General features: G+C 43.9%; 2 protein-coding genes across 4 annotated transcripts in view; one reads left to right on the top strand and one right to left on the bottom strand.

Annotated features, from left to right (window-relative positions):
* Window positions 1-6,267: 6,267 nt before the first annotated feature.
* MC3R (melanocortin 3 receptor) lies at window positions 6,268-9,679 on the bottom strand. Its single transcript, XM_039497363.1, has one exon. The coding sequence runs from the start codon at window positions 9,281-9,283 to the stop codon at window positions 8,303-8,305; it is 981 nt and encodes a 326-aa protein (XP_039353297.1). The 5' UTR covers window positions 9,284-9,679; the 3' UTR covers window positions 6,268-8,302.
* An 8,247-nt stretch (window positions 9,680-17,926) lies between these two features.
* The window catches only part of LOC120379849 (formin-I-like), a 78,783-nt gene continuing 73,704 nt past the window's right edge, over window positions 17,927-23,005 (top strand). For all 3 annotated transcript variants that reach the window (XR_005587615.1, XM_039497373.1, XM_039497372.1), the window contains exon 1: window positions 17,927-17,989. The gene's annotated coding sequence lies outside the window, so the exon portion shown is untranslated. The remainder of the gene's footprint in view (window positions 17,990-23,005) is intronic.

Below are 23,005 nucleotides of genomic sequence, written 5' to 3'. Positions count from 1 at the left end.
TCACCAGGAGTGCTTCCACTGGCCTGAGAGGGTCAGTGTGGGGAGCTGAGAGCCCAGTCTCTAAGCTCCACTGGCAGCTCCCTGCTGGGAGCCCGACTGCCCCACAGGCTCCTGGGCTTCCGGCGGGCTGCCCCTCCCCCTCTGGTCCCCGTTCCCTGACTGGAGTGGGGAGGAAGCCACCCGGGGCTTCTCACCTCCCCGTTCCCTGCCAGGAATGGGGGTATGGAGGGAAGTTGCTCAGTGCTTCTTTCTCCCCCACTCCCCTCCAGGAGCTGGGCAGCCTTGTCAGGGTGATGGGGGAGGCACTGCCTGGTCTTGTTGCCCCGTCTCCCAGCTGGGAGAGGGATCCAGTCGCCAGCTCTGCAAGGGAGCAGGGGGGCAGCTGGGCTCCTGCCACGAAATTGACAAGACAGCCAACAGCAGATGTAAGTACTACAGTGTCTACTCAGACATGGCCTTGCCCCAACTCTACCGACATAAGCTTTCTGCCTCTCGTGGAGGTGGATTTATTATGTCGTGTAGTAGGGCACTTAGGCAGGAGGAAGGCTGTAGTGTAGACACCGACATAAATTGGTTGAAATAAGCTGCCTTATGTTGATCTAACTGTGTAATGTAGACCAGACCTTAGGCCCTGGGCTACAATGCCCTGTGTATCAACCATACTTATCCAGCAGGTCCATGAGTTTGGTCCCTGTGGTTCTTCCCTTTGGGAGTCTGTGACCAGTGGCATTCAGTGATCAGACAGCCTTCTGAAAGCCAACATACTGTTTATTTTATAGAAAGCATTTCTAGACAAAGGATTTTAAAACAACACACACACATCGTTCTTACCTAAAGTCTTACCACCTCTGATGGCAACACAGGCCTAACTTCTTCAGATACCACCAAGTGGTGGTATCTCAGTCTGGTTCCCTTAAACAACTAACCCCCTCTCTTGAGTGAGGGACCTTTTTTTTATCTTGCCATAGTTCCTTTGTCCTTCTGTGTTCATGGGTCTTTTTCCTGTCCTCCCAACACTAGTTTTGTGGGTTAGCTGGAGAGGAGGCAAATCATCACACCTAATAGCTCTCCCATTGTCCCTTAACAACTCTTAAGTGTTTGCTGAGAGGAGGCTTACCTTGAGCCATTCTTTTCCTTCCTATCTTTTCTTCCAGACAGACTCCTGTAAAATTAAACCAATGTAGTCCAATAATCAGGTCAATATGCATTATCCATAAATCATTACAAAATAGCTCCAAATCTGTCACATTTGTCTTCTGTCTTTGTACTTCAATTATGATTTACTCCCAGTGCATATTCTTGCAGGTAAGATTGTTACATTTGTAGTGTGTTGAAAAAGTGCCATGATGGTTCCCATTATATCTGTTGTGAACACAGAGAAATGGCTGTGCCGCTCTTGACTTCTGAGTGTTTGATTTCTCAACCAGAATAGTGCACTAATGGTTGGCTATATACTAAAGTAAAGAGGTACCAGCAATAATTATGCTCATATATGGATACTGAGAGTATACTTCACATTTGTGGGGGAAGCTGAAGTTTCTTCATAGCATGCTACACTGTGCCTAATACATTTGATGAATATTTTAAAGGTAGCAGGGAGCTTTGGGATTTTCGGGACTTGTGGGTGGTTGGGCTTATTCATTTTGACTCACTGCATTTCTTAAATAAACTTGTTTAAAAGAAACAATGCATAAATTCTGGCGAGAGACTTGGGGGTCCCTAATGTGATTCATGAGTATCTTCGGCTGTTTAACGCCGATGTACATTTTGAAAAAACACAAGCAGTAAGTTGGTCAGAAGCTGTTCTCTTTCATCAGCTACATAAACCGAGGGACGTACTGGCCGCTGGCTTCCAGCAGCTCCCATTGGCCTGGAGCAGCGAACCGTAGCCACTGGGAGCCGTGATCAGCTGAACCTACGGACGCGGCAGGTAAATAAACCGGCCCGGCTCGCCAAGGGCTTTCCCTGCACAAATGGTGGAACAAGTTCGGGAACCACTGGCTTAAATGATCCATTACCATACCAGAACATGCCAATGAATCATCTAATCTACTCATTTTGCTCCAACTGGGGTTAATACCAGGGATTTCAGATGAAGATGGAAAATCCAAATGATGTATCTATTTATGCAATGCTACTTATTATTTATTATTTGTATTGCTGTAGCACCTAGGAGGGCCCAGTCATGGCCTCGCTGTGCTAGGTGCTGTACAAACAGAAAAATGGTCCCTGCCCCAAACATCTTACAATCTATGCATGAGCCAAGAGACAGCAGGTGAATACAGACAGGCGAGCATAAGGAAACAATGAGACCATGCTGGTCAGCATGGTGGGTTTTGGTCTCAGCTCTCCAACTGCCTATGCATGGTCACGCTTTTTAAAATACTGTATATTTGTCACTGTTTTGCTGGGCAATGCATAGACACACAGTGAATTGTAGTCTCTGCCCCCAACAGAGATCAGATTCTTGTTGTGCGAGGTGTAGCACAGACACATAAAGGGAGGTGGGGGCAAATGTTTCTTCCTGACATAAGGTGGTGATCAGTTCATGCCCACTGAATTCCAGTTCTCAGCATGAATTCATGTGTGGAGATAAAATAAATGATCAAATGCTTTTTCATTAATCCATTCAAAATGTTGTGACAATTCTGATGGTCAAGGATGTATTTTTCTGCATTGTCTCTGCCTCCCTGAAAATCCTGCTTTCTGAAAGCTTACATACTTCTGTCCTTGTGCTCAAGGCCTCAGCCACCAGACATATCACATAGCTCACTCAAACACCAAAAAAAGAATATCCTGTTTTACTAGATCTTGCTTTAAAACCAGACCTCTCCAGCTGCTTGTGACAGACAAAGCTGACCACACCAATTGTGTTGAAGACTCTTTATTCTATAATACTGTTGCCATTCAGGTTACGTTGAAGTGCCTTGATCCACCAATCACTCCAGCCCAAAAAGAAAAGAGAAAACAGGGGTGACGATAAAGGGTTTACAACAGAGAGACTGAGCATCAGTAAATTTCAGCGTATGACTGATCTAATAATGTTCTTCAGCTAAGAACACAAAGGAACTTTCATAACGTTATCATAACAAGCTGTACTAAACGTGTTTTTGTTCCCTTCCAGGTATGAATTATGTGACCCATACTCTTTTTTAAAATTGCTTTTCATTATATAAGTTTAATAGGTTTCTTCCAAGGAAAAGTTAAATACATTAACTAACTCCTCTGCAGGTATTTATTCAGAAGATCCAGGACCATAGAGATCTGGTCTCCGGAGAGAAGAAATTATCTATGTTCTTACCCTGTGCCTAATACTTCAGATTAGAAAAACTCTAGGACAGAAAGATTCTGTGCTGCGCCTCATAAGAAGTGTCGCACATAAAGGGTAGCCCAGGGGAAGATAGGCAAAACCACCTTTATGCCTGGCTGGGGACTGAATAAATTAGAGCAGCTTTTGGGGCTGCTCTATTTCATGTCGGCCTTACCAAAGTTACCTGAGGGCTGTATTGCAATCCAGAGCAAACTAGGTTTCCCATAGCATCGAGTGGTATGGGCACACCCGTCATGCCCTGGGACACCGCTAGATATCCCCACATGGTTATCACCCTGTTACTCTGCACCACATCAGCAGGGGTTAGCCACACGCTGCAGGCGGAGGAAATCACACACCCACCGCTGCTGGGCATGTTCCACCTGGGATCAGACTATAAAAGAGAACAGCTCGTCTCAATCTGGGCTGGCCACTGCTGAGAACAGGTGTGGGTTGCAGGCACTTGTTGGGAAACTGCCAGAGCTCCAGGACACAGAAGCCAGCCAGGTTGAGACTCCAGCGGTCGGACCCCCAGCCAACACTGATGGAGGAAAGACAGCAGAGGGCGTGAGACTACCACTGCTGCAATGATGAAAAATATTCTTGTGGGATTGGGTGGACAAGTAACATTATTTGGTGCTTTAGAACAGTGGTTCTCAACCAGGGATCTGGGGCACCCTGGGAGGCCACAAGCAACATTCAGGGGGTCCGCCAAGCAGGGCTGGCATTAGACTTGCTGGGGCACAGGGCAGAAAGCCAAAACCCCACCACATGGGGTTGAAGCCCAGGGCCTGAGCCCCGCCATCCAGTGCTGTAGCCAAAGCCTGAGCAATTTAGCTTCATGAGGCCCCCTGTGGCAGGGGCCTTGGGCAATTGCCCTGCTGGCTACCCCCTAATGCTATTTCTGGCTTTTATATGCAGAAAACCAGTTGTTGTGGCGCAGGTGGGCAGTGGAGACTTTATAGCATGTTGGGGGGGCCTCAGAAAGAAAAAGGTTGAGACCCCCTGCGTTAGAATAAAATGGAGTGAAACGTTACCTCATCACTTAAAATGCTTCTTACTAAGTATGTTGCATAAGGGCCTAGGAGAATGGCACTTTTAAAAATATACGAAGGACCATATTCAGCCCTGGGATAAGCAGGCCCAACTCAGTTCATTTAAACAGAGTTGTACCCATTTAGACAAGGCCAGAACTAAGGACAGAGGTGGCATAATGCTGTTTTTGCCCTTGCCTTCTCTCTTGGGCTGTGACTTCTGTGCTGCATGAACTTTATTTTTTAAAATAAGCTAAAGGGCCACACCCTGCTCCATTCACTTATGGGAGCAGTTCTGTTGAGGGCAGTGGGCCTACTTGTGTTACTGGTGAAGACAATGGGGAAGGAAATGAGCAGGATTCACCCAAAGTTTCATTTGTCCCACATTCCATCGAAAGAACTAGATCATCTGGGCCCTTGCTTCAGCCACTTTTCACATCTGCTAGCCCGGAGCAGCCACAAAGCTGGCTTAACTGGGGATTGCCCTCGGGCCAGTGACTTCTATGCCATTTCCCCTGCTTGACCCCGATGTAGGGCACATTGCTGGAGAGCCTTTCATTCCTGATTCCTTGGCTGCTGTCAGAGCAGTCCTAGGGTGCAGCTTGGCACTGGCCTAGGGACTGGAGAGGTGTATAGGGGCTGAAAGCCACTTTCATGACTTCTTTCTTCTGAGATGCACCAAGTAGTGAAGGCTGGTCTGTGGATCTGTCCCAAAGCTTTTGATTTTTAGTGCCTGTCACGGAGGGTTCTAGGCATAGGCACTGACTCCATGGGTGCTCTGGGGCTGGAACATCCATGGGGAAAAAATGGTGGGTACTGAGTACCCATCGGCAGCCCTACTATCAGCACCCCCCCACAGGCCCCCAGTGCCTCCCGCCCGCCAGCAGGTGCTCTGGATCAGTGCCTTCCCCCTCCCTCCCAGCGCCACCTCTCTGCCGTGATCAGCTGTTTCACGGTGTGTGGGGGGAGTTGGGGGGTAAGGATAGGGTACACTCGGGGGGGGGGCGGAACTGGGTGGAAAGAGGTGTGGCGGGGGTGGAGCAGGGGCGGGCCGTGGCGGGGTGGGGGGGGGGACTTGGGGAAGGGTGGGAGTGGGGGCGGGGCCTGGGGCAGAGCCAGGGGTTGAGCACTCCCCAGCACTTTGGAAAGTCGGCGCCTGTGGTTCTATGGGTAAAATAGTCTACTTCCATCAATGGATTTTTGAGCTATGGCTGTTAGCTCACATTCTATCCCTTACCCTACTCCTAGTCTATGTAACTGGCAGGATTTGAAGGAACCAGAAGAGCAGGGGATGAAAAAGCTGTCGTGGCTGGGCAGCTGCTGGAAATGCTAACTGCAGCTAGCTGTGCAGAGCAAGGCTGGCTCCTGGTCTGCAGATACTCCTGGTCCTGGCCTGCATTTATGGATCTCTGTGGTGGGGGTCGCAGAGTAGCTAGATGGAATTTTAGCTTGCCTGTTAGCCTGTGATGGATGGGAAAAATGCAGCATAGAGGATTCTCCCACCTGTTTCTGGGCTTCACCCCTTTTCCCCAAGCAGGCAAGTGGATGTGTGATGGCCACCATTTCAGCTGACATTGGGGATTGAACTGTGGACTTCCAGAACTAAAAGCATAAGCTGCTGTGGTTTGAACTAAAGATTCCTACTTGTGACACAGCCCCATATCACCTGTGTGGGGGGCATCTGAGGGGCATGAAGCCCTGTACCACACAGCCACCAGTGGTTTACAGAAGCAATGGGAGTAAATCTGTCTCTTCTCCACTCTTTATGAGCCCCTGTGGATGCAACGTGGATGCAAAAGCCTAATAGATATTTTTCTTTATTTTCACACAGCTCAGTGGAGGCAGTCTAGGATCCAGAGTTGCTTGCCAAACAGTGAGCTTACTATCCAGTAACATATAAAGTGCAGAATTCTCAGCTGGGTTTTCTTCAGATTATTTTATTCAACAGGTAAGTTTTTTGGTCAGCAAATTCAAAAAGGCCTTTATTCAGACCATCAGAGGCAAAGCACAGTAAATAAGTGTCACCAACAATCATTTTAAAAGGAAAAGGTACATCAGGTACAATAAGAGCTTAACACACACGAACCTGAGGCAGAATATCATAACGAATCAAGCTCTAGAACATAAAGTTACACAGAATAGGCTATTGTTAGGAATATTAACAACAATGTTCCCATTTTCTGAGAAAGTTTACTTTGAGTTGTGCCAGCTGGTCTCAGTATGACACAGCAGCCATTGCAAAGATAAGACAAAGTTAAACTAAGAAAACACTTACAAAGATCGTAATATTTCAGAGGTCATTGGATGCTGAGTGCCTATGGTGATCAAATAAATAACCTAGACAAGAGTACTATAAATGACAGCAAAGTGTCCCAGGAAACAACAAACAAACTAATGAAGTGTCTTGAGACTAAAACAAATTGGTTCCCAAGAGGCAAATCAATAGATTTTGAAATGTCTGAAGAGAATATATAACAGAGTTTATTTGCATATGCCTTGTATGCAGTTTCTGTTTGCCTATAGTTCTTGATTTTTACAGTAAGAAAGTATTTGAAAGCAACCAAACGTAGTATAAAATTTCAGCATGATTCAGTGTTTTCACATCTAGAATTGTCTGTCCATATTGCGTGTCCATCATAGTATATAGAATACACTTACAATGTACGTTCAATGACATACACTATTTGAAGGTCACTTATACGTTTTGCTTCTATGAAAAACACAGGCCACTTTTAAATATTGTAGTTCAAGGCATGCTTCACATTTTTAAAGGCTGCCAGCTTGCACATAGAGTGTTTGAAAAAGATATGCAAACAGTGAATTTGATTTTCCTTCCATATCAGGTCAATCAGGAGTCATTCCACTGAAGTCAATGCATTTACACCAATATACAGCCAGTCTAAGTACAAAGCAAAACAGGCCCACTGTCCATATCCCTCACCCCAATAATACTGTATTTTACCTATACATTTTATTTCTGACAAATGTTTTTCCCAGTCAAATTGCTGTCTGTAAAAAGTCTGTTTCCATTTACTTCTCAGCATAAGACAAAAGCTAAGTTCAAAGTGCAATGTATTTTAGCTGTTTTCTAGGTTTCATTCCAAGCTTTCTTTGAAACCATCTAGTGATAGATCTAATTGGTACCTTCTCATCAAAAGGTGACTTTCTGTGATTTTCTTTATTGATCTATCTAACAATCCATTTCTTAGCATATTATAATTACAAAGTTACTTCAGTGATATGATGTCCATGTACCACAGATAAGAGTATAAATGCCCAGTTAAATCACACCACTTTAACTTAGCGGTGAGCTGATTAGTTCACACTGTTGCTTAAACAATATGTAATTGCGTTGGTTTTCTTAAAGGAATATTTCAGCATCTCAGGTGAAATGTTTGCTTTTATCAGTTAAAGATTCTCTTAAGTTGCTTTACTGGCAGCAGCACAAGTGTCAATATAGTCCTTTCTTTGCATTTTTCAGATGTTTGTAAAGGTACCTACAACATGTTGTTACTTGTCAGTGTTCTGATTCCTCTTAGAAATGAACAGCTTTCAGTAGCTATCACTCAAGATAGCCCTTTTGGATTATATTGACTTGGTTGATAATGGCATAAAAATAAAACATTAGGGTAAAGAGAATTACATTTGTCTGTCTGATATAGCATTTACTTAATAGAGTCATTTTTTCAGAGTGATTGAACTCTGAGCTATTTTGCAAAAATGCTCTGGCTTCACTTCTGTTATCACCGTGTAAGCAACAGCAAATGATAAATCGCCTCCCCTTTTTCCTATTGAAAAACTTTCTAAAGACATCAAGTAAATTCTCTCTCTTTATTGTTTTTATTTTTTCTGTACCCTTCCTTCCGTCACAGACTGTAATGTGGAGCTGCTGATTCAGTTTAGATACATACACCCAGTGTGTGTATACCCTTTCCATACCAAGTACAAAACTGGACATTTACAGAATGCACCGTCCCACACTCATACCATAACAGCAACATACTAACTCTTTGAATGTCTTTCTCATTTCCAGACTCCGGAAAGCATAAATTAGGGGGTCGATGACCGAATTACACATAATCAGGACCAGATACGTGTTGAAATGTGAGGTGTAGCAAACACAGTGTGGGTTTGTGGGGCAAGAAATGATGAGAATGAGATGAAGGAAGAAAGGTGCCCAACAAACAATGAAGACCCCAAGTAATATAGTGATTGTCACAGCCCCCTTCATACAGGTCCGCTGATGAGGAACCCCATCCACTGGGAGGGCTGCGATCCGTTTAACATGCAGGCGTGCAAACAAGAACATGTGTACATAAAGGGAGGCCATGAGAAGAAGCATGGTAAAGAACATGGTGATGAGACAGACAATGACAGTTTTGCTTTCTGAGTAGACAATGAACATGATGCCGCAGATTATGCAAGCAATCCAAATAACCACAATTAGAGCTAAGGCTTTCTTTACAGTCATGATGCTGTGATAACGAAGAGCGTAGAAAATAGTAATGTACCTGTCAATAGCTATAACCAAGAGGTTGCAAATTGAGGCTACCAAAGAGATACAGATCATTGAGTCAAAGACATTGTCCATATGCTGGATAAAGTGGTCATCAATGATCAAGTAGCCATTGCTCAGGATCGCAATCATGATAGTCTCCAGGGCATTTGACATGCTCACTAGCATATCTGCCGCTGCCAAGCTGCACAGGAAAAAGTACATGGGGGAATGTAGGTTTCCGTTCTTCAGCACCGCAAGGATTACGAGGATGTTTTCCAGCAGGCTGATGATCCCTAATGTCAAGAAGACCTCGGCTTTAATGAAGACTTGCTCACAAAATCCATTGCTGCTCCTGTTGCTGAGGAGGATTGAGTCATTGAAGTCCTCAGTGGTATTAACCAGCACAGGCTGAAATGTAAGTGCACAGTGTGTAGTATTCATTATCAACACGGGACTTGATTTCACACGCGATTACGGAACTGGCATCAGTTCAGTTTGAAAAAAAAAATCCTTCCAAACTGTCTCTGGGTTTACCAAATGGGATCAGATAGGGCTTTGTTTTTGTTGTTAAAAATATAAATGTATAAAGTCTTTTTGTTTTAAAGTGAGTTTTTTTGTCAAACATTCAAAGACTCTATTTTTCTCCCTGAAATCAAAGTGAACAGCAAATTTCGCAGTCATCCGTCTGGGGAGAAAAAAAAAATCAGCAGCACTTTTATTCTCTTTCTAGTTCTCCTGTTGATTAAAAGTGAATAGCTTTCTTATCTGTTACCATGAGCTGGGACTACTGCAGGGCATCCTGGTTGGAAATCATGTTGCAGCTCAGTGAAATACCTCTTGCTGTTCAAGTGCAAGAAGTGGCGAAAAAAAAGAAAATCAAGGAATTTATACGTTCATGAAAGGAAAAACAACTCCTACTTAGTCTCCTGTACAGCACAATGGCCATTAGAGAGCAAGCTCCTTCCTGATTGACAGCTACAACCACCAGGTACAGCATCCCCACTGAAAAGTCCTCTTTAGTCGGATGTGAAACTATTTGGTGCCCTCTGCAGATCAGAGATATAATCTGTTTTCCTTTTAAAATATAGAACCGGCTGCAAAACAGAGGCTCAGTGGGAGTGAGAGGATAGGGGGTGGGGGAGCCATTTGCTGCACCCAGAGGTGTTGCTCCAGGATATGGGAGCACCTTGCAATAGTGGTAGGACAGCCAAATATGGCTACTTGTCTCTACTGTGAATGAGACCCACATGGAGAGGGAGTCTGGAACCAGTGCCTTCTGGTTCCATCTGAGAAAAAGGCACTCAGAGGTGCTGAGGGTGTATTAAGGAACCCATCCCAGAGACACCAATCCCATACCAACTGCCTCTATCCAACCCAATATTGTGAGGCTCCCGAGCCCCCCAGACTCTTGTTACTCAGGTGTGGCCCCCAGACCTCGCTGGGGCCCTCTTCTGGAGGAGTGGGACTGGATGTTGCTGTGCCTGCAAGCCATGAGGGAGCAGGCTTCTAACCTAGCTGTTTTCTCATGGGGGAAGGAGGAGCTGCAGGCTGTGCTGGGTGTTTTGGGTGTCTAGTTCCTCTGTATCATCTGTAGACTGGTCACTGAGCTTGCTTAGCCACATCAGATGTGTTTCTCATAAGATCTTTTAACGCTCTGCCAGATATAGCAGAGGGTATTTTATACACCGTACCAGCTAGTGGCTGAACAGTTCCTGGCCTGGCAATGGGGGCCTAACAGTGCCCCCACACCCAGCATTAGTGTGATGATTTGGGGAATCTATGTGCAGCTTAGGAATTCTGGTTGATCTTATGATATGGCTGTATCATTGAATATCTCGGGGCTGGTCTACTCTTAAAACACTACAGTGGCATAGCTGCAATGGTGTAGCTGCACCACTGTAGCGCTAATCAGTGTAGCCATTCACGACAACAGTGGGAGGGGTTCTCCAGTCAGCATAGTTAATTCATCTCCCTAGCTGATTACAATGGTCCCTTTTGTCCTTAGAATCTATGAATCTAGTGTTTCAGTGTTTTACCCTGAGCCAAAGAGGAGTCTGGGGCAGCTACTTATGACTCAGGTTATACTTAAATAAAACTAATGAGAAAGAACTGAAGTCTATTTCTTTCATTTTCTTTTATGCTATAATACTATGTGGTGATAGTTCATATTCTTTGCCACTGAAGTGCAACACAAACCATTTGTATTCATCTAGCTTTCCTGTACAGCTGGCCCAAAGAGTTTTTAAGCCCTAGAAATTCTGATTTACCATTGAAACGCTAATGGCACATTCTAATGATCCTCCATGTTTTTAATTTCATATAATGGCTGCACTCAAATTATACATGCACATGTGCCTCTTGCTTTCACTAATTTTTTAGTATAAGATTTTTTCCCACTTGAGAAGTATCTCTCATGTTTTGTTTCCTGTTAGTATTGCCATGGAAAAATAACAGAAAGTATCTAAATAAATTGATTGATGAAAGACTCTCAGTAACTGCACGCATGCTTCCAGTTTCATTTCAGAAATACTTTCGTCTAACTGTCACAGAAGCTAGCCATCATGGTTCGTCTTATTTTTATCAGACGCTCTTGGTATTTGTTTACACCATCTTGCTAGTTTCTTGTTTGTTCTGTTCTCAGTCACGCCAGTGCAATGCCAGTAACTTCTGCAGAATAACCAAGAGCGGAATTTGGCCCAATAGTTACTGATTTAGAGAGGACAGATGGCCTTGTCATGAAAGCACCAGACTGGGACCCAACAGATTTGGATCTAATTGCCTGTTCTGCCACAGATGTCCTGTGTGACCTTGGACTAGCTGCTCCATCTGTCTAGGCTTCATTTTCCCTACTGCAATATGGGGGTAATAATACTTCTTTTCTACCATCCTTTGTCTCTGTTTAGGTTATTAAACTATTTGGGGAAGCAGCTGTCTCTTGTCTGTATGTTTTTACAATGCCTATCATATTGGGACCACAGTCTGAGTCTGGGCCTTTAGGTGTCGTAAAACAAAAAATAAACATCCTCACCACAAATACAGCAGTTTACACAATGTCAGAGGCTGAGGCAGTATTGCCCAGTGGCTGGAGCGCTGGACTGGGACTCAGGAAACCTGTGTTCAATTTCTGCCTCTGCTACGGCTGTTGGGCGACCTTGGGCAAGAAACTTCTCTTCCTCAGTTTCCTCATCTGTAAAATGGACATCATGATACTGATGTTGGTTGTGATGCCCTTGGAGATCTGCTGATGAAAAGTTAGGCATTGTTATTAAAAATGTAACCATTTTCAGCCAGTATTGACATTCTAAACCAAATTTTCAGAGGAGCCTCAGAAACAGCCTACAAACTCGATGCATGTGTACATTCTGAACTGATACAAGAGGCTCCTGTGATTCTTTCATAGTGATACTGAGCCCTGCTTGCTCTGTCTATGTTGATTCTCTCTCTGTCCTGGCTTGCAAATCAACCTTGGCTCAGATTTTCAAAAACTGCTTGGCTGTGCAATTGAATGTGCACAATGGGTGTGTTAAGTGTGTGCTAGTTTGCTCATATATACCATGGTAGCATGCACACATCAGGTATCAGCATGCACAAATGGCTAATTGGGCATCTTTCTCCATTCATCCATTTGCATATGCAAATGTAATTATGTGTGCTTTTTGTACAGGCAGGTACATATCTGAAGTTTTTAAAATAGCTGACCCCTTCTCTGTTTTAATTCTGCAGAACTCAAAATTGCTATTTTATAGTAAGTAAGGCAGCTTGTGAATTTTTGCCCTGGATTCTCCATTCTAACTTGTAGACAAATATATTGACATTGAGCCACTTAGAGAGTTCAGATGCTACCCTAATGATACATTTTGAAGTGTTGAATCCTGCTGTTCTGTAGTGTGAAAATGGCCTACAATAACAAGTGACCCAGTTAGGATGATTTTCAAAAGCACCTAAGTAACCAAGTCTGACCTGTACCTCATTGTGGTGGAGGGGATTGCTCGTTGGAGCTACGCCAGCAGTGATGAAGGCTTGTCCGAAATATCGCCTTGGGCATTATGCGAGGTGGACAGATCCAACGTGAACCCTGAAAATGATGGTTAAGGCTGGTGGTGAAGATGCAGGGCAGCAGCTGCACCTAGCTACCCAAGGCGAAGGAAGTCACTGAGAGAGACTCAAAGGCTCGGGTCACACAGCGTGAAGCCAGTACTGGTAGACCAGGAAAAGGGTTGCGTTACTGCGCCTCCAGCTCATCCCAGTGGGATGAGGTAGTTCCCAGGATAATCGTTCGCTCTTGGGTTTTTTGACCATGAATAACTTAGTACTCAGCACCAGGGTTAAAGCCCCTGCCTTACTTTCAGCTGTAGATGCCTCGTCAGTGCTGTCTCCCCACAATGCAAACATGACAGGTTTGTGTCAGAGCCCCACTGGGGTTGCACGTCCTCTGACGTCAGCAGGCACGTCTGCAGTACATTGTGACAATGCATCGAATTGTATCTGGGATCTCCGACAGTCCACCAAAATTGAAACGTGGAATGTTGCAACTCTTCACAAGCATAATCATCAGGTTGCATGGATCTCTCGTGATGGGGTCACTCAGAAGGAGTTGGACTACATCATTACACATGATAGGCATCTCTTCGCCTCCGTAGAGTATATTGTTGGTCAGAATGTGCGGCGAACACAGATCACATCTAGCGGTCGCCCGTATGGTGTTGATGCTCCAACAAGCAGGTAAGCCCTCTGCGACGATGAAGAAGTTTGACATCAAGGCACTCCATGTGCCAGGTTTAGCCAACAGGTTTTGTATTGACGTCAGCAACAGATTCTTGGCTCTAGCCAATCTGCCAGACTACGTAGAGGTTGCATGGTCCCTGTTCACTTCTACCCTCAACGAATCTGCTGAGCAGATGATTGTCTATAGGCTTCCAGCACACCGACCATGGCCATTGGAGGAGGCCTTCCAGATACTTAAATTGAAGGTTGCAGCCCGCTAGCACAGTGATAAGCGCACTTGTAATCAGCTGAAGTGAAAATTTAACACCTAGCACTCTGCGATTGCAAGGCATATTATAAGCAAGTGGCAGATGATGTCAAATTTGGCTTAGCCAGGGGTGACTTGAAGCCAGCATTCCGTGCCATTTGCAGCCTCAGTGGTCAAGAGGTAGTCACTACAAATGGCATCCTGAACAACAGCCAAGGCCATCCATGTAAATTGGATGATGACTTTCTCTCACGTTGGGTGGAACATTATCACAGTGTCCTGAACCATCCTCCAGCTGCTGCTTGTTTCAGAGCTGCATGATCTGGCAGTCACTGCGGTTCTGGATCCAGACATTTGTACTGATGCACCAACACTGGATCTATTGAAGTGTGCCCTCGCTAAACTGAAAAATGGTCACGCAATCAGTGCTGATGGCATCCCCTCAGGGCTACTAAAGTGTTCTATTGATCCTGTAACAGAATCACTTCTGGCCATATTTCATCTGGTGTGGAGAACTGGAACCCTGCCAACCGCCTGGAAGGACGGTATTGTAATCTCACTCTGTAAGGGCAAGGGACCACACAGTGAATGTAAGAGTTACAGGTCGATCACCTTGCTCTCAGTTTGAGGGAAGGTGTTTGGACATATTTTGCTGGTACACCTGGAGCCTTTGCTACATCAGAATCGTTGTCCCCAACAGTCAGGCTTTACGAGAAACATGTCCACATTAGATGCCATTTTGGCCCTTCACTTGTTGTCATAGATACATCGTGAGTTCAGGAAGCCCCTGCATGTAGCATATGTTGATCTTAAGACTGCATTTGATTCAGTAGACTGTGTCACGTTCTGGAAGGCCTTAATGGGCGTAGGTGTTCCTACCACTCTTCTGGACTTGATTAGAGAGCTGCATAATGGAACCCCTACCCGTGATCGTCTGGGGATGCCAGCACCTTTTAAATCAGTATCTGGTGTTAGGCAGGGCTGCATTCTGTCCCCTGCACTCTTTTGTTGGGCAATGGATTTCATAATTCACATTCTGTCAGGTCTATAGGCATTGAGATCGGTGATCTCTCGCTCACAGACCTTGACTACTCTGATGACGTTGTTCTCTTAGTACAGAGCCCCGACAGGTTTTGTGAGGCACTCCAGCATATGGAGGAGGAGTCAGCTAAGGTTGGTCTCCATGTTTCATGGTAAAAGACAAAACTGCAAAATCTAGGACCAGGTCCACCCGCGACTCCAATCTCTTTGAACAATGAAACCGTCAAATCAGTTTCCAGATTTTGCTATCTGGGTTCTATACTTACCAGCTCCTCCAATTCTCACACGGAGGTTCTCCATTGGATTGGCATCACAGCATCTGCCATGGGCCATATACAACGGATATGGAATCAACATCATCTTTGTAAGACAACCAAGTTCAGGATTTATTCAAGCTGTATCCTTCCCATACTGTCGTACGGCTGTGAAACATGGACACTACGCCGCGCAGACTGGACAAAGCTGGAGGCTTTCCACACAAAATGTCACTGTTGTATTTTGGGCATAAAGTGGAATGACTTCATCTGTAATGCAGATGTTTGTGGTCGTTCAGGTCTACAGACTACTGGGGCCATTGTCCGCAGGCGGCGCCTTACGCTTTTCAGACATGTCGCAAGGATGCCACAAGACGTTCCAGCGAACACTGTTTTTTGGGTGGCTTGTAACACCCAGGATAAAATTCCACCAACCGAGGGGTGGAGGCAGCCCAGAGTCAGACCCCCTCTTACATGGGTTTATCGAGTCTGTTCCGATGTTGGACACTCAGGCTGTCAAGCCTTTGCGGTTGTGCAGGAACGGACCAAATAGCAAACGATCGCTACAGCCGACTGTCTGGCTAAGGGTTGAAGAAGAAGAACTTAGGTGCACAAGTCCCACTGATTTCCAACGGGACTTATTCTCCTTAGCCACTGAGGCAGTTCTGAAAATCCTGCCTGTAATATTTTATAAACTGCTCATTGTGAGCAGATATGGTGCCACAATAGGAAAACATATATTCATGTACCTTATTAATTGGGAGCATTTAGCTCAGTGAAGATGACTTACGAGGCATGTCACTTCTTTTGAGTGTCAGTCCAGAATTATTTTCATCTTTATTGTTGTAAATTATTGAAATCAGAAATGCTGAATCATGAAATCGAAGCAATCCAAATTGTTGAGTTGGAGCACAAAGTGATTCCAGGCTTCCTCTTTCTTTCATTGGTGCTGCATTCCTCTTTGCTACGCATTTCAAAGAGCCATGTCACAGATTTGTCCAGCTGTAAGCTCTGATTTAAGTTCTGGAACCAAAAGTCATTAAATAACTTTGCAACAAAGTGAACTTAACTTCCCAATGTGTCATACAGCCTACATGCCATTTGCACTGAGGGCACCAAGTGCAAATTGAATTTGTTATGCTCCAAAGTGAATTAATAGTACTACCTACTGAGCAATTTATATGCTAAAAGTGGCGAGGGCTTGGAAACCAAACTCCTGTGATGTTTCTAATGCTTGCAAGCTCAGGCTCAGGTTAATAAAGGTCAGTAGAAAAAAATAAAATGGGAGAAAAGCTGTGTCTGCATAAGAGATAACGGCATTTTGGCTTCTCTACTCTCACAGTGCTGCAGCAGCACTCTACCTATGTCAAGGGGAGAGCTTCCTCCATCAGTGCAGGTACTCCACCACCTCCCCGAGAGGTGGTAACTATGTCGATAGGAGAAGCCTTCCCAGTGACATAGTGCTGTCTACACTGGGTTTTCCACACCCCTGAGTGATGTAGTTATACTGACGTAAGTTCCTAGTGTGTCCCAAGCCTTAGGCCTAAGTTTTTAAAGGTGTTGTTCTGCTCAGAGTTACAAGGCCTAAGTGACTTAGAAAGCTAAATCTTATTTTCTAAAGTGATTAGCCACTGATGGCCAGCGTTTTAAAAGTGTTTAGTCTTCTAGTGGATTTTCAAAAGCACCTAGGCATCTAACACCCATTGAAAGGAGTTAGATGCCTAGAAGTTTTTGAAATTTCTACTAGATGCTAAAATTGCTTTAAAATTCTGGCCCTTAGGAACATAAGCTCCAGTGACTTTCAGTGGGACTTAGGCTTCTAAGGGCTAGATTCACAAAGGTACTTGGGCATTGCTACACTCAGCCTTGCAACACCTAACCGCTAGGTGCCCTGCTGCCTAGTAGAATTCTGACTTAAGTTAGGAGTTAGGCACCTAAGAAAGGGATGCTCAGAAGCCAGCAATCTGAGTGAGAAGCTGCCTAAACTAGCTAGGCATGAAATGGAGAGGAAATGGGCTTAGTTGCCTAACTCCCATTGATTTCATCCTTCCTGTGGCTGCTGTAACCTTTGCCACTTGAAATGAGACAACAACCTACAAGGGAGCACAGACTGCTTGTTCCAGCCTATTCCTCCTCCAAACACTGCTGAGGGGGGTCACAGCGCGAACACCATGGAGCTGGCACAGACCACCTATGTGGAATCCCCAAATCTTGCCCTCGACATAACAGTTCAATGAAGTCCTCTGTGGCTGCAAAGGCGGCTGTCAGACTGGCCCCTGGATGAGATCATGAACTATGTTGCTTGTTTGGAGGGTTACTTCTCTCTTTTCCATTGGATCCTCCAGTTTAAATGGATGGAGATTTAAGAGGACTTGGTGGTTGATTTGTGACTCTTGCTCTTGTGTTTTGGTGAGTCTCTGTGAGATTATGAGTAGATTTGGGTAGAAAACAGTTTTCCTGTCTGTAATAGGTTACTGGACCTTTAAGACTAGAGGCAGTAACGTGGGACCAGTGCAGTTATCCCATTCCAAGTGTCCAGAATAACTAAAATGGACATTGGTTGAGGGGATGATAGTTCCTGGCAATAGTTAGTGTCTGGGAATATAAAGATATAGGGAAAACTCAGGCTATTGCTCCTTTAAGGGTCTGGAACTAGGAGCCTCACAGACTGGACAGAACAAGCTTCCCCTCTTTCCCTGCTGGCCCAGAAAGGTGTTTGAAGTTATTGGACACACCTGGGATGGATTAAGGGCCTGGTCAGATGACTGGGTGGGTGAATTTTAAAAGGAGGCTCCAAGCCTCCTGAATGAGGAACTACTGAGGGGAGGAACTTAGCACACAGTTCCTAGAAGGTGGGCTGTGAAACCCTGATCTGAAGGGGTGAGTTCATGGGCTGAGGAAGCAGGACTCATAGAACACAGTCCCAGGAGCAGGGCTGTGGAAACCCTGAACTAAAGGAGCCAACTTGCAAGCCAGGGAGGCCATGACTTGAACCATATAGTATCAGAAGGAAGCTTATGGAAACACTGAACCTGGGGTTTGGTGAAAGGGGGTCACTTTAGAGAGGTGGATTATATTGACTAAATTAGATCTCAAGAGAAGGGAAGTATGATTTTCAAGACTTGCTGTGAGTAGATAATTTCTGGGAACCTCAAATGGAAACTGGGCACCCTAGGCCACAGTAGGGCACTCCAGGACAGCACCTGGATACATTGTCCTATGACTGTTTTTGAGTTTGAACACTTTTCCCATCCAAATTAAGATTTTTACTTTTTAGGGAAAAATCTGTTAAAAAAAATAAAAATAAAGTAAAAAACTTGAATGTGTTTATGAACTAAAAAATTGAAAAAATTTTCAATTTGGGTCAATTGAAATGTTTTGCTTTTTGTAACTTTGAAACATTTCATTTTGACTTCAACCCTTTCTACCCCCCCTCCCTTTTAAAAAAATTAAATTGTGATTAGCTTACTTCTCAACAGAAAAGTCATTTTGAACCAGAAATTGTATTTAGAAATATGATGAAATATTTTGGCACCTCTGAAATGCTTCTCAAATTTTTTTCAAGTTGCGGGGGTTTGTAACTGACCCTGTCTCGCAAACAGTTTTGGTTTTGCTGAACTGGTATGGTTCACAAAAAAAGTTTCATTGGAAAAATTCCTGACCAGCTCTAGTTACAAGCTTAGTGGGGCTTGTTTGAACTGCAACCTCACTGCAGCTCTGTTAAAGTATAGAACCATTATTTTAAATAACCTTTTTACTTTTAAAATTGATCAGTGAAATAGCTCTCTCACCTTGTCTCCAAGGTTTTGCAGTCCATGATGAATTTCCTGGTATTCTCTTCAAATGCTCTTAGAAACAGAGGTCTGTCTGACACCCAATGAGCAATAATGTTCTCCTTTCCACTGTGTAGTGCTCACCTGGGTTCAGACAGCAAATTCACTACCTAGTCTTTGTCAAAACCATTGCTGAACCACCTGATGCTTTGAATGAGAAATACTTTGCTAGCTGCACTCTTAGTTGCTATGCAGCTATTTCCTCTTCTCTGTTCAGTTCTGACTATAGATTTAAATAATGACTAGGGCCCCCATTCTGCAATATGATCCACTAGGGCCAACCTGTGAGGAATGATATGTTTGCAAAGTAAACCGAACACTTCATGAACCGTACCTAACTTTGGGTTTGTATGGAAGCATTAAAGTACTGCTGTTTAGTAGGAACATTTCTTGGCTCTGTGTACCTTTCATCCTAAGCATCACATTTCACTGATTTATCCCCAGTTTGTTTTAGGTTTGTTACACAAGTTCCTATGGTGTAAAAGGTGCAGGGAAGACTTTCTGGGTCCCTGATTGGCTAAGCCAATTTCACATGATCAGAAGGGACAGCCATGTTGCTAGTTGTGATTGGATATTCAGAAAATGTCCTGATTCCTGTTGGCAAAAGCACAATGCCAGCTCTCTCACATACTCTTCTCCTATAATATACTTAAGTCTGCAGACACACAGAATCTTTGTGTACTGTGATCAGGGAATGAGACAGATGTTATGTATTTTTCATTTGTGCAGTGTGGAGGGTTTTGGCCCTACAGATGAAATCTGAATGAATAGGTGTGGGAGACAGTTCTCCATAGAGCTTGCCTCTTTCTGGGCTTCAGAAGGCTGGTTGGCCCTTTCTCCTCCTGAAATCATTTGTGGTGCCTACTTTGAAGGCCTCTTCAAAGCCTTGGATAGCTAGAAACCAGAAATCCTGGCCCACTTGGAAAGATAACTTTTCAAAGAGTCTAGAGGCCAAAATTCTACTGCCAGAACTGTTCTTTGTATGAATGCCAGCATACTACTGAAATGTTTTTCGATTAGGGGAAACAATTTTTGTAGCCCTATGATGCATTTTTTTCATATGCCTAATTGACTTAGGCATCTGAGTTATTTTCAAAAGGGACTTTGGGCTAGAGTCACAAAGGGATTTAGGTGCTTAAAAGTGGCATGCCCCTAAGTCCCTTAAGTTCTTTAAAATTATTACCCCTTGTCTAAGGACATCCTAAGCCAGAGGTTGTGGTTTCATGTCCCATCTGGGGTGAAAAACTCCTTTCTTCTTAGGGGGGATAGCTCAGTGGTTTGAGCATTGGCTTCCTAAACCTAGGGTTATGAGTTCAATCCTGGAGGGGGGGCAATTTAGGGATCTGGGGTAAAAATCTGTCAGGGGATTGGTCCTGCTTTGAGCCAAAGCTTGACCTAGATGACCTCCTGAGGTCCCTTCTAACCCTGGCATTCTATGAACTAATTGCTTTTTCATCATCCTTTAAGTTCTTTTAAATTCTCCTAATTAGTCTCCCACAAATAGCCTCATTCCTGAAATATTAGCAAGAATAAAGAGAAAGCGTAAGCATGTATTGACTGCTAACAGAAGGATTGAAACTCATGGTAAATGTTAATTAGCAAGATTTTTCATTCAATAGCTTCACCAAGGAAAATGTTTAGAATATATTGTAACGTATTTAGCAGTAAATGCAATGTTTTCTCTTGCTCTTAAGGACTGAACAAAATAGCTAGTGAGGGGAAGTGGAATGCCTGTCATAAGATATAAAAATAGAATTCTTAAATAGTAAAACAACACTTCTAAAAAACAGGTTGAAGATATTACAGAGGAAAAGGAATTCATTGTACAGTACCTTATTGGCAATAATGTAGATGCAATAGTAATCAGCTCACTGGTAGCTGAAGTCCATCAGACAGCTAAACAGAACTCTGTTATTTAGCCCACAATAGATTGCTGACTACCGGGGGTGGGGTGGAGTTGAGGGGTGAGGGAATTTAGAATGAAATTGTGGCCCCATTGAAGTCAATGGGAGTTTTGACATTGACTTGACTGGGGCCAGGATTTCACCCTTGGTGATGAGGACAAAGAGTATTCCCGAATGCCTTCTTACACTACACGCTAGATCATATTACAAGAGAAATCCTCTGTTGAGCATGGGCTGTTTTTGTGTACATAGTTTGCCCTCATACCTCAGAAGAACTTTGATAACAGCCATGAGTGTTCCTGGAGCCATCATTAAAGTGTGTAGTGAGAGATGTGTTAGTTTACTACCAAGATGAGGGATTTAAGGGCTGGGGATTAATTTTCTGTTTGGGGGAGTTACATTCTGAAGAAGCCACCAGCATTCAAAGTTAAGCAGTACGGCATGCCATGGTATAGAAGGATATTAAGTCATGTGCCTCGTACTTCATAGAGTGCTGAACTGAACTGAACATGGCATGACAAGATGACTTGTGGCATGATTACTACATATATGATTACTGGCATACTACAGATGTCCTTAGACAAGTGGTAATAATTTTAAAGCACCTAAATCCCTTTGTGACTCTAGCCCAAAGCATACTTGACTGAAAAACACTTGCCAGCACCTGCAGATTCTGTGTCATATTCAATAGACATTAAGTGCTTCAGAGTAATAAATGCTGAGGATCAGTTATGTCCTCTTGTTGACTTGTGAAGAAAGACATGTAGATGTGATTGACACAGCTGCATTCTTCTGGTCATTTTCACTGGTGACAGATATCACTAGCAGTGGTTCTTATTGCCTCAGCTGTCAATGGAAAATCTGGGCAGCAGTGCTGTCTAACCATTCCCGTTGACCTGCAAAGCTGATTCTCGGTAGTAGGGAGTAGACGGATCATGTTGGCTGTGAGTAAACTTGAATATAGCTGATTTGAGTGCAAGGTTAAACTGTATATGAGGGTGTGACAGGCTATGTGCTGAAGACAGTGTTTTCAGGCTAGTTGAGAAGTGGGAAAAGCTTGACAGATAGATAAGGTGAGTACATAAGTGATTGGTCCTTACATGTCTGGACATTGTAAAGATCAATTATATTAAGTAAGTGTAGATGTTAGTAGCTAGGGAAAATGTATATAAATGGTGTGATGTGATTTGGAATTGTGGGATCACCCTGTCCTAAACCCCCTGCATCATGGCCTAGCCAGCATGGGCTCAGAGCTGTTACATGCCTAATAAAATGACCTGACTGATGAGCTGGAGTTGAACTGAGGTGTGTTTTTCAAATACCAGAGAACTGGATGAAGTGCTCTCCCAGAACAGGTGAAGTATTCTGGATAAGCCATGTGAAAAAGATCTCTGCGGGAATCCCAACATTGGGTATGCTCTGAATTGAAAAGCCACAGGGTCTGATCCTAGATGGTGCTGAGTGACCGTCACTCCCCCAGAAGTCAGTTGATATTATTTATTATATAGGCCAAATCCAGAAGTTCCTATTCAATCTTTATTCAGATTATTGTTTGTGAGACAGTAGCAGTGGGCAGTCCCAACTGAGATAGGGGCCCCATTGTGATAGGTACGCTACAAACCCATAGTGAGCGATTGGTCCCCATCCTGAGGAATGTAACATCTAAACAGATCAGGCACACGAAGGATGGTTGGGGAAATAGAGGCAAAGACAAGTGAAGTGATTTGCCCAGGGTCACAGAGCTGGTCAGTGCTGAGAATAAGTGTGATCAGATCCTACTGTGCTATTTCCACAGGTAATATTGCCACTGACTCCTGCCCAGCACTAGTATCAAGATGTAAGACATTCTTCCTTTGAGTTGGAGCCTTTCACTTTTCTGTATTCCAGATTCATGCATCATATTTCTAGCAATGTTTGGCTTATCGGACTGGGAATTCTGGTATTTGCCTTAATATTTATGTGCATCCAGAAGTAAGTACGATAGGAAACAATTCACAGGAACCTCTTCAAATAGAAGTCACAATACACTTGTCAGTCTTGTTCAAGTAATCTTTTACATATTACCTGTGGATAATAAACATACATGAAAAGTGCTTAGCAACTGTACAGTGAAGCCATTTCTCAGTCATTTTTTCTCCTTACCATTGTAAATAAAAAAA

This window comes from Mauremys reevesii, linkage group 13 (genome assembly GCF_016161935.1).
Source record: "Mauremys reevesii isolate NIE-2019 linkage group 13, ASM1616193v1, whole genome shotgun sequence".
Taxonomy (NCBI): Eukaryota; Metazoa; Chordata; order Testudines; family Geoemydidae; genus Mauremys; species Mauremys reevesii.
This window is presented reverse-complemented; position numbering and strand designations above follow the sequence as displayed.